Genomic DNA, 18,846 nt, shown 5'->3' with positions numbered 1-18,846 from the left:
GCAAAAATCTGACTTTCGGCAATTCGCTCAAAAATGGTGCCAAACGGTTGCAAATGCTCCCCTGAAAGGTTTTTCGGTGGAAACAGAAAGGTTTTTATCATAGGAAAAATAATTAGCCCTGAACAACTGAACGTGCAGAAAATTTCTTTTTTGAAAAATCCCTAAGCCGCTCTGTCGCAATTTCAGCAAAAATCTGACTTTCGGCAATTCACTCAAAAATGGTGCCAAACTGTTGCAAATGCTCCCTTGAAATGCTTTTCAGACAAAACAGGAGGATTTTTATCACAAGACAAGAAATTAGACCACAACTTACCCTGCAGAAAAAGGTATTTTTGAAAAAAAATCCCTAACACAATTTCAGCAAAAATCTGACGTTCTGCAATTCACTCCAAAATAGTCCCTAATTGATGCAAATGCTACCCTGAGAGGTTTTTCAGTGGAAACAGAAGGGTTTTTATCATCGGAAAAAGAATTAGCCCTCCACAACTTGCCCTGCAGAAAAAGTTTTTTTTAAAAAAATCCCTAAGCCCCTGGTTCACAATTTCAGCAGAAATCTGACTTTCTGCAATTCACTCAAAAATGGTGCCAAACAGTTGCAAATGCTCCCCTGAGAGGTTTGGCGGTCGATACAGAAGGCTTTTTATCACAGGACATGAAATGAGCCCTCGGCAACTTTACCGGCAGAAATAGATTTTTTTGAAAAAAACCCTAAGCCCCGGGGTCACAATTTCATAAAAAATCTGACTTTCTGCAATACACTCAAAAATGGTGCCAAACGGTTGCAAATGCTCCCCTGAGAGGTTTGGCGGTCGATACAGAAGGCTTTTTATCACAGGACATGAAATGAGCCCTCGGCAACTTTACCAGCAGAAAAATATTTTTTTGAAAAAATCCCTAAGCCCCGGGGTCACAATTTCATCAAAAATCTGACTTTCAGCAATTCACTCAAAAATGGTGCCAAACGGTTGAAAATGCTCCCCTGAAAGGTTCGGCGGTGGAAACAAAAAGCTTTTTATCACGGGACAGGAAATCAGCCCTTGACAACTTCACCGGCAGAAAAAGATTTTTTTAAAAAAATCCCTAAGCCCCGGAGTCACAATTTCATCAATATTTTCACTTTCTCCAATTCACTCAAAAATAGTACCAAACGGTTGCCAATGATCCCCTGAGAGGTCTGGCGGTCGAATCAGAAGGCTTTTTATCACAGGAAAAGAAATCAGCCCTCGACAACTTCACCGGCAGAAAAAGATTTTTTTGGAAAAATCCCTAAGCCCCGGGGTCACAATTTCATCAAAAATCTGACTTTCGGCAATTCACTCAAAAATGGTGTCAAACAGTTGCAAATGCTCCCCTGAAAGGTTTGGCGGTCAAAACAGAAGTCTTTTTATCACAGGACAAGAAATCAGCCCTCAACAACTTAACCGGCAGAAAAAGATTTTTTTGAAAAAATCCCTAAGCCCCGATGTCACAATTTCATCAAAAATCTGACTTTCTCCAATTCACTCAAAAGTGGTACCACATGGTTGCAAATGCTCCCCTGAGAGGTTTGACAGTCGAAACAGAAGGCTTTTTATCACAGGAAAAGAAATCAGCCCTCAACAACTTAACCGGCAGAAACAGACTTTTTTGAAAAAATCCCTAAGCCCCGGGGTCACAATTTCATCAAAAATCTGACTTTTGGCAATTCACTCGAAAATGGTGCCAAACGGTTGCAAATGCTCCCCTGAAAGGTTTGGCGGTTGAAAAATAAGGCTTTTTATCATAGGACAAGAAATCAGCCCTCGACAACTTCACCGGCAGAAAAAGATTTTTTTGGAAAAATCCCTAAGCCCCGGGGTCACAATTTCATCAAAAATCTGACTTTCGGCAATTCACTCAAAAATGGTGCCAAACAGTTGCAAATGCTCCCCTGAAAGGTTTGGCGGTCGAAACAGAAGTATTTTTATCACAGGACAAGAAATCACCCCTCAACAACTTTACCGGCAGAAAAATATTTTTTTGAAAAAATCCCTAAGCCCCGGGGTCACAATTTCATCAAAAATCTGACTTTCTCCAATTCACTCATAAATGGTACCATATGATTGCATATGCTCCCCTGAGAGGTTTGGCGGTCGAATCAGAAGGCTTTTTATCACAGGAACAGAAATCAGCCCTCGACAACTTCACTGGCAGAAAAAGATTTCTTGGGGAAAATCCCCAAGCCCCGGGGTCACAATTTCATCAAAAATCTGACTTTCGGCAATTCACTCAAAAATGATGCCAAAGGGTTGCAAATGCTCCCCTGGAAGGTTTGGCGGTGGAAACAGAAGGCTTTTTATCACGGGACAGGAAATCAGCCCTTGACAACTTCACCGGCAGAAAAAGATTTTTTTGAAAAAATCCCTAAGCCCCAGAGTCACAATTTCATCAATATTTTCACTTTCTCCAATTCACTCAAAAATGGTACCAAACGGTTGCCAATGATCCCCTGAGAGGTTTGTTTTTTTAAAAAAAAAATATTACATTTTCAATTACAAAGTCAGAAATATAAGAAACTTAAAAGAAAAGAAAACAAACGAAAAAAGAAGAAAGAAAAAGCGATCCAACTTTCAAAGACATTTTTACATTACTAACTGGACTTCCCCACATCTCCCTCACCCTGCGTTCTTTACAATAAACATATCAGCAAATTATTACCTTGTTTTGTACCTTATTTATATCTTTCAAATATTATACTTCTGGATTTAAAGTACTTTTTATCAATTACTTATACCTTAAAATAAACATAAAATAACTTTAAATTTCAGCTTTTTCTTACTTATAACTTAATCTCCTGTTCTCCCAGTCTAGTTGCAGGGGCTAGAATTTCCAAATCATGCAGATTCTTAACATTCATACAACTTATAATGTTTTTGTAAGTAGTCCTTAAATTTTTTCCAGTCCTCTTCCATTGTTTCTTCTCCCAAATCTCAGATTCTGCCCGTCATTTCGGCCAGTTCCATCAATTGCGTCTACCACTCTTCCAGTGTGGGAAGATCTTGTATCTTCCAGTATTTTGCAATGAGTATTCTTGCTGCTGTAGTTGCATACATAAAAAAAGTTCTATCCTTCTTTAACACCTTTTGGTCAACAATGCCCAGGAGGAAGGCCTCTGGTTTCTTAGGGAAGGGATACTTAAACACCTTTTTTAACTCATGATAGATCATTTCCCAGAAGGCCTTCACTTTTGGACAAGTCCACCAAAGGTGAAAGAATGTCCCTTCAGCCCCCTTACATTTCCAACATTTATTATCAGACCGGTGATATATTTTTGCAAGCTTGACTGGGGTCATGTACCACCTATATATCATTTTCATAATATTTTCCTTCAGGGCATTACATGCTGTGAATTTCATTCCAGTGGTCCATAACCTTTGCCAGTCTTCAAACATAATGTTGTACCCAATATCTTGAGCCCATTTTATCATGGCTGATTTGACTGTCTCATCCTGAGTGTTCCATTTAAGCAGCAAGTTATACATTCTCAAAAGTACCTTAGTCTTAGGTTCTAACAGTTCTGTCTCTAATTTCGATTTTTCCACCTGGAATCCTATTTTTTTGTCCAACTTAAAAACCTCTTGAATTTGAGCATAATGAAACCAATCTTGCACCTTATTCTTTAATTTTTTCAAAGCTCTGCAGCCTCCAGTTGTCTCCAATTTTTTCTATTATTTCCCAATATTTCGGCCAGCCGGCCTCCATATTGGGTCTTTTTCGAACCTTGGCCTCCACTGGTGATAACCACCTCGGGGTCTTACCTTCTAATAAGTCTTTGTATTTTGTCCAGACCATAAATATAGCTTTCCTGACAATATGGTTTTTAAACATTTTATGGACCTTTACCTTGTCGTACCACAAGTATGCATGCCATCCAAAAGCATTATTGTACCCTTCCAGATCTAGGACATCAGTGTTCTCAAGGAGTAGCCAATCTTTCATCCAGCAGAAAGCCGCAGCTTCATAATATAACCTTAAATCTGGCAGGGCAAACCCCCCTCTTTCTTTTGCATCAGTTAGCATTTTAATTTTTATTTGGGGCTTTTTGCCCTGCCAGACAAACCTAGAAATGTCTTTCTGCCACTTCCCAAAACATTCCACTCTGTCCACGATCTGTAGGGTCTGAAACAAAAATAACATCTTCGGCAATACATTCATTTTTATAGCTGCAATTCGACCCAACAAGGAAAGTTTCAATCTTGACCAAGTCTCTAAATCTTTCTTAATTTCTGACCAACATTTTTCATAATTATCTTTAAATAGATTCAAATTTTTGGCAGACAGGTTTACCCCTAGATATTTTACCTTTTTAACGACATTTAGCTCTGTCTCTTTCTGAAACCCCTCCATTTCCAAAGGTGTAAAATTTTTCTCCAAAACCTTAGTTTTTTGCTTGTTCAGTTTGAACCCCGCCACCCGACCAAATTCATAAATTAATTCTAACACTCTCTTCGTACTAGATTCTGGCTCCTGTAATGTTAAAACCAAATCATCTGCAAAAGCTTTCAGTTTAAATTGTTTCACTCCAACCTGTATTCCTTGTATCAACCGGTCTTCCCTAATCATGTTCAAAAGCACCTCCAGGACAGAAATAAATAACAGAGGGGATAGGGGGCAACCTTGTCGTGTTCCTTTTTCAATTTTGAACTCTTCTGTCACCACATTGTTAACTATCAGTTTAGCTTTCTGCTCTGAATAAATTGCCTCTATTCCATTTTCAAACCCCCGTCCCACTCCCATCCCTTCCAAGTTTTTCTTATAAACCTCCAAGAAATGTTATCAAAGGCCTTCTCCGCATCAACAAAAATTAACACTGATTTTGATCCCCTGAGAAGTTTGGCGGTCGAAACAGAAGGCTTTTTATCACAGGAAAAGAAATCAGCCCTCGACAACATCACCGGTAGAAAAATATTTTTATGAAAAAATCCCTAAGCCCGGGGTCACAATTTCATCAAAAATCTTACTTTCGGCAATTTACTCAAAAATCATGCCAAACGGTTGCAAATGCTCCCCTGAAAGGTTTGGCGGTGGAAACAGAAGGCTTTTTATCACAGGACAAGAAATCAGACCTCGACAACTTAACCGGCAGAAAAAGATTTTTTTGAAAAAATCCCTAAGCCCTGGAGTCACAATTTTATCAAAAATCTCACTTTCTCCAATTCTTTTTTTAAAAAGATATTTATTGAGATTTTACAAACAAAGGAAATTACAATATAAGAAAAGAAAAATAAAAAGAAAAGGAGAAAAAAATACAAAAAAACAGAAAAAGTACAAAATATCTGAAAAATAAAAAAACAGTTAAAAACAAATCAATCTTTTCGTGTCTCATATTTCAATTACTCGTTTTCTGACCTCCTCACACCTCCCTTTTTTGTATTCCAGTTCACATAGTTAATTCAGCAAATCCTTTCCCTCTTTGTTTTTATCTTAATTATAAATCTTAACATATTGAACATCATATTTTCATCTAATTATCAATCCTTTTTTGCATAATCTTTTAACCTTGTTACTAAAGCGGTTTCACTTCAATCCAACATCATTTTAACATTCATTAATTTTACAATGTTTCTGCAAATAGTCTTTAAATTTCTTCCAGTCTTCTTCCACCAACTCTTCTCCCTGGTCTCGGATTCTGCCAGTCATTTCCGCCAATTCCATATAGTCTATCACTTTCATCTGCCATTCTTCCAAGGTGGGTAGATCTTGTGTCTTCCAATACTTTGCGATGAGTATTCTTGCTGCTGTTGTAGCATACATAAAGAAAGTCCTATCCTTCTTTGGCACCAATTGGCCGACCATGCCCAGGAGAAAGGCCTCTGGTTTCTTCAAGAAGGTATATTTAAATACCTTTTTCAATTCATTATAGATCATCTCCCAGAAAGCCTTAATCTTTGGGCACGTCCACCAAAGGTGAAAGAATGTACCTTCATTTTCTTTACATTTCCAACACTTATTATCGGGCAAATGATATATTTCTGCAAGCTTGACTGGTGTCATGTACCACCTGTATATCATTTTCATAATATTCTCTCTTAAGGCATTACATGCCGTGAATTTCATACCTGTGGTCCACAACTGTTCCCAGTCAGCAAACATTATATTATGTCCAACATCTTGTGCCCATTTAATCATAGCAGATTTAACCGTTTCATCCTGAGTATTCCATTTCAACAGCAAGTTATACATTCTTGATAATATCTTAGTTTGGGGATCTAACAGTTCTGTTTCCAATTTTGATTTTTCCACCTGGAAGCCAATTTTTTTGTCCAAATTGTAAGCCTTCCTTATTTGATAATAATGAAACCAATCTCGCACTTTGTCTTTTAATTTCTCAAAACTCTGCAATTTCAGTTTGTCACCCTCCTGTTCCAAAATCTCCCAATATTTTGGCCATTTGGCCTCCATATTGAGCTTTTTCTGAGCCTTCGCTTCCTTCGGTGATAGCCACCTTGGGGTTTTATTTTCAAGTAAATCTTTATATCTTGTCCAGACATTAAACAATGCTCTTCTGACAATATGGTTTCTAAATGCTTTGTGTGCTTTAACTTTGTCATACCACAGATATGCATGCCACCCAAAAACGTTATTAAAGCCTTCTAAATCCAAAATGTCTGTGTTCCCAAGAAGCAGCCATTCTTTCAACCAGCAAAATGCTTCTGATTCATAATAGAGTTTAAGGTCTGTCAGGGCAAATCCACCTTTGTCCTTTGCGTCAGTTAATATTTTAAATTTTATTCTGGGCTTCTTGCCCTGCCAGACAAATCTAGAAATGTCTCTCTGCCACTTCTTGAAACAGTCCATTTTGTCCAAAATTTGCAATGATTGAAACAAAAATAACATTCTTGGCAATACATTCATCTTTATAACAGCAATTCGACCAAACAAGGAAAGCTTCAAGTTTGACCATATTTCAAGATCCTTTTTCACTTCTGACCAACATTTCTCATAGTTGTCTTTAAATAAATTTACTTTCTTAACCAGTGTTAAACCAGTCTCCTTCTGAAACCTCTCTTTCTCAATTGGTGTTAAATTTTTCTCGAGAACCTTAGTTTTTAACTTGTTCAACTTAAATCCTGCCACTTGACCAAATTCCTGAATCAATTCTAATACTCTTTTGATACTAGATTCTGGCTCCTGTAATGTCAATACTAAATCATCTGCAAAAGCTTTAAGTTTGTAGTGTTTAGCTCCGACCTGAATACCTTTGATCAGATGGTCCCTTCTAATCATATTTAGCAAAACCTCCAGGACTGAAATAAAAAGCAATGGGGAAATTGGGCAGCCTTCTCGAGTCCTTTCTCCATCATAAATTCTTCTGTCACCACGTTGTTAACTATCAATTTGGCCTTTTGTTGTGAGTAAATTGCACCACAAACAACCCTGAACTACAGAATAACACAACAGGAAATTGAAAGTGCCATCCAGAACATGCAATTAGGCAAATCCCCAGGCCCAGATGGACTTACCTCCAAGTACTATAAGGTATTAAAAGACTATTTGATTCAGCCATTAATGGAGGTATGTAATCAAATTATGGAGGGGAAGGGGGCACCAGAATCGTGGAAAGAAGCCTTCATCACCTTGATACCAAAACTGGAATCTGAAAAGACTCAACTTAAGAATTACCGTCCCATCTCACTCCTGAACGTGGATTATAAAATCTTTGCTGATATTTTGGCAAGTAGATTTTAAAAAGTTTCAAATGAAGTAATTCATAAAGACCAAGCAGGCTTTCTCCCTGGCAGACATTTGTCTGACAACACTAGGAATATTATTGATGTTTTGGAGTTATTGCAGACAAATATGAACACGAAAGCAGTGTTAATTTTCATTGATGCAGAGAAGGCCTTCGACAATATATCTTGGAAATTTATGAAGAGAAATTTGGAAGGGATGGGAGTGGGAAGGGCGTTCCAAAATGGTATAGAAGCAATCTATTCAGAGCAAAAGGCTAAACTGATAGTGAACAATGTGGTGACAGAAGAGTTTAAAATTGAAAAAGGGACACGACAGGGGTGCCCCTTATCACCTCTGTTATTTATCTCTGTCCTGGAGGTGCTGCTGAATATGATCAGGAAGGATCAGCTGGTGGAAGGAATACAGGTCAGAGGAAAACAATATAAACTGAAAGCTTTTGCAGATGACCTGGTTTTAACACTACAGGAGCCAGAACCTAGTACAAAAAGAGTTTTAGAACTAATTTATGAGTTTGGTCGGGTGGCGGGTTTCAGGTTGAATAAACAAAAAACTAAGGTCTTGGCAAAAAATTTGACACCTTCAGAAATAGATGGGTTCCAGAAGGAAACGGAGTTAAATGTGGCTAAAAAAGTGAAGTACCTGGGGGTCAATTTGTCTGGTAAAAATTTGAACTTATTCAAAGATAATTATGATAAATGTTGGTCAGAAATTAAAAAGGATTTAGAAATTTGGTCAAGATTAAAACTTTCCTTGTTGGGAAGAATCGCAGCTGTAAAGATGAATGTATTGCCAAAGATGTTATTTTTGTTTCAAACCCTGCAGATCGTGGACAGAGTGGAATGTTTTGGAAAGTGGCAGAAGGACATTACGAAGTTTGTCTGGCAGGGCAAAAAGCCCCGGATAAAACTTAAAATATTAACAGATGCAAAAGAAAGAGGGGGATTTGCCCTGACGGACTTAAGGTTATACTATGAGGCTGCATCCTTCTGCTGGATGAAGGATTGGTTTTTATTAGAAAACACTGATGTCCTAGATCTGGAAGGGTTTAACAACGCTTTTGGATGGCACGCATACTTGTGGTACGACAAGGTAAAGGTTCACAAACTGTTTAAGAACCATATTGTCAGGAGAGCTTTGTTTATTGTCTGGACTAAATATAAGGACTTACTTGAAAATAAGACGCCGAGGTGGCTATCACCAACGGAGGCAAAGGCCTCAAAACTACTTAATATGGAGAGTGGCTGGGCAAAATACTGGGAGATAATAGAAAAAGTTGGAGACAACTGGAGGTTGCAGAGTTTAGAAAAAATAAAAGATAAGGTGCGAGACTGGTTACACTATGCCCAAATTCAAGAGACTTTTAAAAAAGATAAAAAGATTGGTTTCCAGGTGGAAAAATCAAAATTAGAGACAGAACTACTTGAACCTAAGACGAAAGTGCTTTCAAGAATGTATAACTTGCTGCTTATATGGAACACTCAAGACGAGATAGTTAAATCAGCCATGATAAAATGGGCTCAAGATATTGGGTACAACATTATGTTTGAAGACTGGGAAAGGTTATGAAATTCACGGCATGTAATGCCTTGAAAGAAAACATTATGAAAATGATATACAGGTGGTACATGACCCCAGTCAAACTTGCAAAGATATATCATCTGTCTGATAATAAGTGTTGGAAGTGTAAGGAGGCTGAAGGAACATTCTTTCACCTCTGGTGGACATGCCCGAGGGTGAAGGCCTTCTGGGAAATGGTTTATAATGAGTTGAAAAAGGTATTTAAGTATACCTTTCACAAGAAACCAGAGGCCTTCCTCCTGGGCATTGTGGGCCAGAGAGTGTTAAAGAAGGATAGAACTTTCTTTTTATATGCAACTACAGCAGCAAGAATTCTTTTAGCCAAATATTAGAAGGCACAGGAGCTACCCACGCTGGAAGAGTGGCATACGCAACTGATGGACTACATGGAATTGGCTGAAATGACTGGCAGAATCCGAGACCTGGGAGAAGAGGCAGTGGAAGAGGACTGGAAAAAATTTAAGGACTATTTACAAAAATATTATAAGTTATATGAATGTTGAGAATTTGCTAAGTTTTGGGACAACAAGCTTCAGTAATTAAATTTTGATTATGGTGGAAACTAAGTTACGACTGTGAAATGACTAAAGTTTAGAGTAAAGTTTTTATTCTGAGGATCGATGGAAAAGCGAGTTAATAACAAATACCCTAAATCTAAAATACAATTAGATGAAAGTACAAAAACGCAGGAAACAAGGTATCAATTTGCTGTTATTTTTCTTTATTGTAAAGGATGCAGGGGGTGGAGGATGTGGGGAAGTCCAGTGGATCATGAAAAACTGTTTGTAAAATGTGAATTTTTTCCTTTTATAATCTTCTTTTTTTTCTTTTTTGTAAAGCCGCTTTTGTTGAATTATTGACGATGTATTCGACCTTGGAAAAAAGCAATAAAAAATATTATTATACTAAATAAATTTACTTTCTTAACCAGTGTTAAACCAGTCTCCTTCTGAAACCTCTCTTTCTCAATTGGTGTTAAATTTTTCTCGAGAACCTTAGTTTTTAACTTGTTCAACTTAAATCCTGCCACTTGACCAAATTCCTGAATCAATTCTAATACTCTTTTGGTACTAGATTCTGGCTCCTGTAATGTCAATACTAAATCATCTGCAAAAGCTTTAAGTTTGTAGTGTTTAGCTCCGACCTGAATACCTTTGATCAGATGGTCCCTTCTAATCATATTTAGCAAAACCTCCAGGACTGAAATAAAAAGCAATGGGGAAATTGGGCAGCCTTCTCGAGTCCCTTTCTCCATCATAAATTCTTCTGTCACCACGTTGTTAACTATCAATTTGGCCTTTTGTTGTGAGTAAATTGCACCTATACCATTTTCAAAACCTTGACCAACCCCCATCCCCTGAAGATTTTTCTTCATAAAACTCCAAAATATTATCAAAAGCTTTCTCCACATCAACAAATATCAAAACTGCTTTAGTATTAATGTTCACTTGCAGCTTCTCTAAAATGTTAATTATATTTCTCGTGTTGTCAGACAAGTGTCAGACCAGCTTGGTCTTTGTGTATCTCCTCAACTAGTACTTTTTTCAATCTTTTAGCCAATATATCTGCAAAAATTTTATAATCCACATTAGGCAGGGATATGGGGCGGTAGTTCTTAAGTTGTGTTTTTTCGGACTCAGTTTTTGGTATAAGTGTAATATAAGCTTCCTTCCACGACTCAGGCACTTTTTCCCCCTCCAAAATTTCATTACAAACCTCCTTTAGTGGTTGAATTAACCAATCTTTCAAAGATCTATAGTATTTTGAGGTTAAACCGTCCAGCCCTGGAGATTTGCCCAGCTGCATATTTTGGATGGCACCTTCCACCTCTTGATCTGTTATTTTACAATTCAGCATTAATTTATTTTCTTGAGAGATTTCTTGTAACCCATTTGTTCTTAAAAATTTATCTATGTCGGTCTCTTTCTGTGGCCCTTGTGTATATAGTTGTTTGAAATATCTCTGGAAGCACTTTCTAATCTCCACTGGATTCTGTATATTCTTTCCTTCCACTTCCAAGTTTGTAATGGTATTCAGTTTTTGTCTTTTTTCATCTACCAAGCCAGCAGTTTCCCACATTTATTAGCCGATTCAAATGTCTTTTGCCTCATCTGGTTGATTTTCCATTCTATTTCCTGATTTATCATTTTCATATATTGTACTTGATACAACTTTATTTCTCTCAGAATCTCTTGCGACTTTGGTTTCACTCTTAATTTCTTCTCTCCTTCTTTTATTTTCTCCAAAAGGTTTGGCGGTCGAAACAGAAGGCTTTTTATCACAGGACAAGAAATCAGCCCTCAACAACTTAACCGGCAGAAAAAGATTTTTTTGAAAAAATCCCTAAGCCCCGGGATCACTCTGTCCCTTCCCCCACCTCCCGCAAAAGCCAGAGATAGCCCCGCGAAGCCTCCACAGGGCACCGGGATAAAGGCTCCCTGTGCCCTGCGGAGGCTTCATGAGGCTAAGCCAGAAGCTACAACAGCTAGAGGGAGTGCTGTGCAGCACTCCCTGTAGATGTTCTCGCTTTGGGATAGCCGCGCAGCCTGCATTTGCTCCATAAGACACACACACATTTCCCCTTACTTTTTAGGAGGGAAAAAGTGCGTCTTATAGAGCGAAAAATACGGTAATGCTTTTCCAAATGTTCTATCAGTGAAAGCATGTCTGCTCAATTGATGAAATCATCTCGCCTCTCATCTTCCCCATGTGCTATTCTGAGGGATTTCCCTGACTCCCTCCAGAGCCAATGGCACAGGGGTAGGAGATGGGTGAAAGTTGTGCTGCACTGGCAGAAGTCATTGTATGGGTTTCCACAAGCAGGACTCAAAACCAGTGTTGGATTACCAAATAGGCAGAGTAGGCATCATGCCTTTTAGGGGCCCCATGACAATGGATCATAACTGGTTTATTAAAATTGTTGATTGGTAAAATAAAAAACGTATTAAGAGATAATTTGTGAGGGGAGCCCTGAGATTTTGACTGCCTATGGACCTCTGCGGGGTTTTATCCAGCACTGTCCCAGACAGCTGCTTTTGTATGGTAGCCAAAGCCACATGCAGTTACTTCTAAGTGGTCAATCCTTGGGATTCCTGTGGATTCCTCACAAATCCTTCACTCAGGCAGTGGGTTGGAAGGCATATGGATCTGCCATCAGGTTCCTCCCTCAGGAAGTGTGCTGGGATCTAAGTGCACACAGGAGTGGTACCTATTTATGTACTTGCACTTTGATGTGCTTTCGAACTGCTAGGTTGGCAGGAGCAGGGACAGAGCAACGGGAGCTCACCCCGTCATGGGGATTCGAACCGCCGACCTTCTGATTGGCAAGTCTTAGGCTCTGTGGTTTAACCCACAGCTCCACCCATGTCCCAAAACATATGGTCATAGTTAACGTCAATTCCCTATACCGCCCCACACCCAAGCATTTTCATTTTCTGATTTCTTCACAGCAAGCTGCTCTTAGAGGTGTAAGAACAAGGCCGGCAGAATCATTCTGGTCAACAACTAATGAGTGGACTTTACCCTTTTGGTTTACTGTCAGAATTGCAACACTCACAGACCTTTTGCAAATAATCTTAATTGTCTTAAAAATTCAACTGTGTCATGCATTTCTGCAATTCTTCCTCTTGACAGGTTGCGCTGTGAGACAAAAACAAGCAAGCAAACAAAGCAGCATGAAATAAACTATGATAACAGAGCAAAATAAAATAACTGTTGAAACCAAAGACAGAGAAATATTTTGTTGCTGCCAGGATTGCATCAGAGAACTCACGGGTCGTGTGTAAATAAACTGAGTTGGGTTAAAAAGTACCTTGCACATTTCCCTAATTCTTGCTCTTTTCAGACTGCTCTATCAAACACAAAAGGCATTTTAAAAACATGGCAAAGGGCTAAAGAAAATAATTGGAGGTTCCAAAGAGAGGAAAAAGATATTTGCAGATCATTGGAATATGTTGACAGCTGAAAGTGAAGATTTTGTGGTACGGAGCATTGCAAGCTTCCTGAAATAATATGAAGAGCTGGCTGGTCTTTATTATTCCATTTCTTCTTCTGACATCTTGTCCTTCCCTAAATGGTAAGTTGTGTAGGCGGCTGACAATTTTTTTTACCAGGGAAGTTCCTTATGGGCTGGATCTAACTCAATTGTACTTGGGGCCCAATGAAATCAGTGTGGAAAAATAGAGGTTATTAACTTAAGTCCCTAACAACTTAAAGCCTTTACTATCCTAAGTCATTATTAACTAAAATACTATTAACCTATAACACAATCCTATACATATCCACTCAGAAAGACCCAGCAGGACTTAGTCCTCGGAAAATGTGCATAGGATTGTGGCATTAGTGTGGAACCAACACTTAAAAAAACAAGTTAGTTTCACCAGCATGGTAGAACTAGGACTTCAGGTAGGAATAGAGATGGGAAGGCCTGGAAAAAAACTGGAAAAAATGGGGGGAGGGACAGGTTTCCCCCCGGTTTTTCCCCGAAGCTGTTTTTTCCCCAGAAAAATTGAAAAAAAAATATGTTTTGATATAGTGTGAATATTCCACGCACTATTTTTTTTCTTCAAATTTTTCCTGGGGAAAAAAAGGCTTTGGAAAAACCTGAAAAAAACCTGTTTCCTCCTCCCAATTTGTCCATTTTTCCCCAGTCCTTCCAGCACCCACACTTTGGAGCTCCTTGCCGATTAACACCAGGCACCTGCTCTCACTGTAATCTTTCTGGCAATTGCTCAAAACATTTCCGTTAGGGCCAGCCCATCTGAACACGTAGAAGCTGCATGCAATTTACTTCCTTATAACCACTGCTGACTTTAATCATCTGTTGAATACTCTTAAATGCCTGCTTTTAACTGTGTTTTATCAATCATTTTAATAATTCTGTTGTATATTTTTGTAAACTGTTTAGAAAGCTCTCTTACCACCATGTGGTTTATAATATATAATAACAAATTCAATTAAACACACACACACACTCCTGCATGCGCAGGTGTGATTTTCAGTGCCGCGGAAGCGAGTCCCCACACTGTGCTGCACTGCGCTGCTTTAGCGCAGTGTGTGGGGACTCGCCGAGCGTGCAGCTTGGTTCGGGGGTGGCTCATGGGCCAGTTAAACGACCCCTGTGGGCCGCTTGTGGCCCATGGGCCTTAGGTTATCTACCCCTGTTCTTTTGAAAAAATCCCTAAGGGGTCACAATTTGAGAAAAAAATCTGACTTTCGGCAATTCACTCAAAAATGGTGCCAAACGATTGCAAATGCTCCCCTGAAAGGTTTGGCGGTCGAAACAGAAGGCTTTTTATCACAGGACAAGAAATCAGCCTTCGACAACTTCACCGGAGGAAAAAGATTTTTTTGAAAAAATCCCTAAGCCCCGGGGTCACAATTTCAGCAAAAATCTGAATTTCTCCAATTTACTCTAAATTGGTGCCAAATGGTTGTGTCAATTGACCTGAATGTGTGTGAATTATTATAAATATAACACCACAGACAGGTTTTACTTTGCAGTGGGACTGTTTACTGCCACATCTTAAGAACTGGAAAAATCAAGTTATGTATTATATGCATGTTGAAAACAACTGGAAGACACCATATAATAAATCCACATATATAATGTGACGGTTTCCCTTTTCCAGTATGTGTGCAGTCAATAAAGTACTACTGTTTTTTAATCAAGACTTGCAAAACTATATTCTTAAGGCTTTAAAATGTGATAAAACTGATAGTTTCAAGAGCAGCAGCCTCCACAGTGCAGCAAATACTAATTCACGTTTTTTTTAAAAAAAAAACACGTTCCATGTTCCACCAGGTGGAGTTGAAGAGATGTGAATGAAACAGCTACATCTCTTACCAGCAAGTACTAATATTGAGATTAGATTTGGTTTTAAAGGGTAATAATCTGCTGAGTGTTAGTCTGGGCCCTGAGGTATTTTCAAATGACATCTCTAATATCGTTCTAATACAGGGGCAAAGTGTTAAACAGGTCAGATTAGATCCAGCCATTGTAAAATTTGCTTTACATTGATAACTCAGGGTTTCATCCTTGTTGCTAGCTGCCTTGTGGGCTTTCCAGAGGAAAGGCAAAGTAGCACAGGAGCCAAATCCAGGGGACTGTGGGTGCTCAGGCACCCACAATAATATAATTGTGGGAGTCCGGCACCCACAAAGTCAATGGAAAAAACCGACAGGGAAAGAAGTAGTTTGGATCCGTTCTCCTGTGCCAGAAAGTGAGGCATCCTTTTCTGAGGGGTACGGCTCAGTCGCAGAGGCCTCTCTGCCTCTGCCTCTGAGTCCGAGTCCCTCTCTGCAGAAAGTGTGCCTCACTGGCTGTGTAAAATCACATGCAGTATGTGCAGGTGCGTGTGTGTGACATCGCATATCCATGTGTGGCGGCGGGCACATGCAAACCTGAGGACAAGGTGGCGCTCCTGCAGAGTATAACATTTTTAAATTAAGAAAATCAAATCTACCCTATCATTGCCATAATATTTTCAGGAGAACAGGAAGATTTTAATCCCAGTGTCTCCTAATGAACACCTTTTTGTATGGAGTAGTGGCTAAGGCACACATTCTTTCGCCAGCAATTTCTGCTGATATAATGCATTTTGCATGTTATTTTCACCAATTCATTTCCTGCATACTTTCCCTAAAAGGTGCATTTTTGTATTCACTGTTTTATTGGAGAACCTTCTCCCAAAATTGTATGAGTTTTGAAGGACAACTGTGTTTTGGTTCTTGTGTTGTTTTGTGAAATGAGAATTGGATATATTTGGCTTTAAATGCAAAGTGAATTGAATTTATCCCTTACTAGGTTAATAGATGGCTAAAAGGGCTTGCCCAAAAGTTTTCAACACTTGCAAGAAGGTATCTTTCTTCTTTGGTCTCATTGCCAGGGCTATACCAAAGGGCCAGTGCTTCGACCACTGTTGCCAGAATTGCAACATAAAACTGACCCACCTTCTGCAAACATGCCTTGCTGGGTTAAAGAGTTCATGTTCCCCGTTCCAGTAATTCTTCCTCTTCTCATGACACAGAGCCATGAACCACTGGTGAAACCAAAAGTGACTTTTGCAAGGTCAGTCATTAGAAAAATTAGAAGAAGGTGAGCAGCAAACACTGCTATGAAGAACTTGCTGGTCTATCTTCTTCCATTTCTTCAGTGGACATGCTGTACTTCCCAAAATGGTGAGTGATGGTGGAAAAGGGCAACCTTTTGCCAAGGTAAATGGTCACTGCAGTATTAATAATAGAAACATTTGCATTCAGCAGGTGTGGAAAGATGTAAGTTAATTCAGCACTGTTTTATGTATAAAGCTGCAAAGTTTTTTGGTCCATTTGTGTTGGCAGTTCTCCAAGGATTACCAGAGACATTTCACTAACACTGTAATAAGGTTTTGATATTAACTAATTAATGACAGAATATTTCCCCTTCAGTAAAAGGCGAAAGATTTATACGATCTGAGGTGAAACCAGAGTATGGGTATGACTAATGGGTTGCTAAAGAATTGCAAAATAAGGATGCAGCAAAAGGGAGGTATGGGGAAGTCGGAGGAAAGAAGGTGTATGAAAATAAGATTATGATTTAAATGTTTTGTATGTCTTTGTTTTGTGTTTTGTTTGTTTCTTATTATGTGTTTGAAAAATGAATAAAAATTATTTTTTTAAAAAAAGAATATTTCCCCTTCACCCTTACATGCACATAAATGTTAGAGTGTCTTTGCTCAGCTAATTGAAGAAGCAACGTTGTGTTGAAGTGACTGAAGGAGCAATTGATAGTAGCAGTGGAAGAGGAAGCTCTCTCAGGCGGGGGGGGGGCGGGGGATTCAACTGTATCTGTGAAAATCAAGATGAAAGGGTGACCCAGGGCTACATAGATATATTTATAATTTTGTATCATTAATATGTTTTCTTTTCTTTTTGTATTTAGTTGTTCTTATGCTATATTGTTTTCTATTATTCTCTTTAGTTTAGTTGGGATTTTATGCTATGTTAGGTTGGAAACCTGTAATAAAATTGACTTTTAAAAAAAATAAAAGATAGTGGTAGATTCTTTGAGGATTAGGGTGGTGTTGGAATCAACTATGCTTAATGTAGCAATAATAGCCATGCCTTTGTGATTGCACATAACCCTTTCGGTGCTTTTTTTTGCTTAACTGGCTGAAGAAGGTGATATATTACTACATGGATCATTCCAGTTATGACCATCCTTTTCTGTATGGTTAACATAATCAGGAGTCCAATAAATAGAAGTTCATTAATTTGATCCCTTGTAATTCCATTCACAAATTGACTGATAGAAATTAATGAATTACCATCCAAAAAATGTTAGGAAAAAGAATTTACTAAATTTAAAATATATCTTTGGAAAGTGTTGGTAATGTTGGCTTGTATTTGATTTATGAAGTTTACTACAATCCTCCTCCTCCTCCTCCTTCTTCTTATTACTATTATTAAGTTGGTTTTGATGGTAAATGTGATTGCAGTGTGCGAAGAACCGCCTGACATTGATTTTGGGGAAATAAGAAGTGGTGAGAAGGCTGCTTACGTTGAAAGTGACAGAGTGCAATACAACTGCAACCCTGGATTTGCATTGGAAGGCTCTGAGTGGATAACATGCAGTGGACAAAAGTGGACACCACCACCAAAATGCTTGGGTAAGAGGCCATCTCCTCTTTGAATGCTACAACCTTCAAATTAGGCTGTGGATTGTCCAACAGGACCTTTGATAGCTTCTCTCCATGCAAAGCTGTGTTTTCAGGCTAGAAACATGAACGCAGAGTGTGAGAATCTCATCTCCAGGAGACAAATGTGGTCTTTTCAGCCTCTCTAACCGAGCCTCGAAGGGACGCGGGTGGCGCTGTGGGTAAAACCTCAGCGCCTAGGACTTGCCGATTGTCAGGTCAGCGGTTCGAATCCCCGTGGCGGAGTGCGCTCCCGTTGCTCAGTCCCAGGGCCTGCCAACCTAGCAGTTCGAAAGCACCCCTGGGTGCAAGTAGATAAATAGGGACCGCTTACTAGCGGGAAGGTAAACGGCGTTTCCTTGTGCTGCGCTGGTGCTGGCTCGCCAGAGCAGCTTCGTTACGCTGGCCACGTGACCCGGAAGTGTCCTTGGACAGCGCTGGCCCCCGGCCTCTTAAGTGAGATGGGCGCACAACCCTAGAGTTGGACACGACTGGCCTGTATGGGCAGGTGTACCTTTACCTTTACTTTAACCGAGCCTCGGTATCCTCCCTAGATAATAGTTCCTCAGAAGCTGTGCCCCTCACCAGCCTGTTTTGCACCCTCCTTGAATGTTTTTGCTTTCCTGGATGAGGCTCCGCATGCCACGGTTGCTGCCAGCCCGAGATGGAAAAAGAGGAACATGCCTCTTTCCCCAGCTTGGGACGGCAGCAGCCATGGCTGTCCTCTCCTTTGCTCATCAAGATATGCCAATCCTCCCTGAAGACAATGACAAATGTGAGCCAATCCTTAGAGTACAAAGAGGGCAAACGGAATAGGGCACATGAAGAAATGAGCACCAGTGATTATCCCTGACTTGTGTCCCCATCGCCACCTTTTTGT

At 39.3% G+C, this 18,846-nt stretch overlaps 1 protein-coding gene across 1 annotated transcript in view; it reads left to right on the top strand.

The window, feature by feature from the left end:
* The first annotated feature begins 13,136 nt into the window (after window positions 1-13,136).
* LOC309371824 (complement factor H-like) overlaps window positions 13,137-18,846 on the top strand; it is a 29,470-nt gene continuing 23,760 nt past the window's right edge. The window contains exons 1-3 of the mRNA XM_081914873.1: window positions 13,137-13,366; window positions 16,320-16,470; window positions 17,769-17,939. Coding sequence (XP_081770999.1) covers window positions 16,407-16,470; window positions 17,769-17,939 — 235 coding nt within the window. The 5' untranslated portion in view covers window positions 13,137-13,366; window positions 16,320-16,406. The remainder of the gene's footprint in view (window positions 13,367-16,319; window positions 16,471-17,768; window positions 17,940-18,846) is intronic.

The sequence above is a fragment of the Podarcis melisellensis genome (genome assembly GCF_964234715.1).
Source record: "Podarcis melisellensis genome assembly, chromosome: 6".
NCBI lineage: Eukaryota > Metazoa > Chordata > Lepidosauria > Squamata > Lacertidae > Podarcis > Podarcis melisellensis.
The sequence above is the reverse complement of the archived record's forward strand: the minus strand, read 5'-3'. Positions and strand labels throughout refer to the sequence as shown.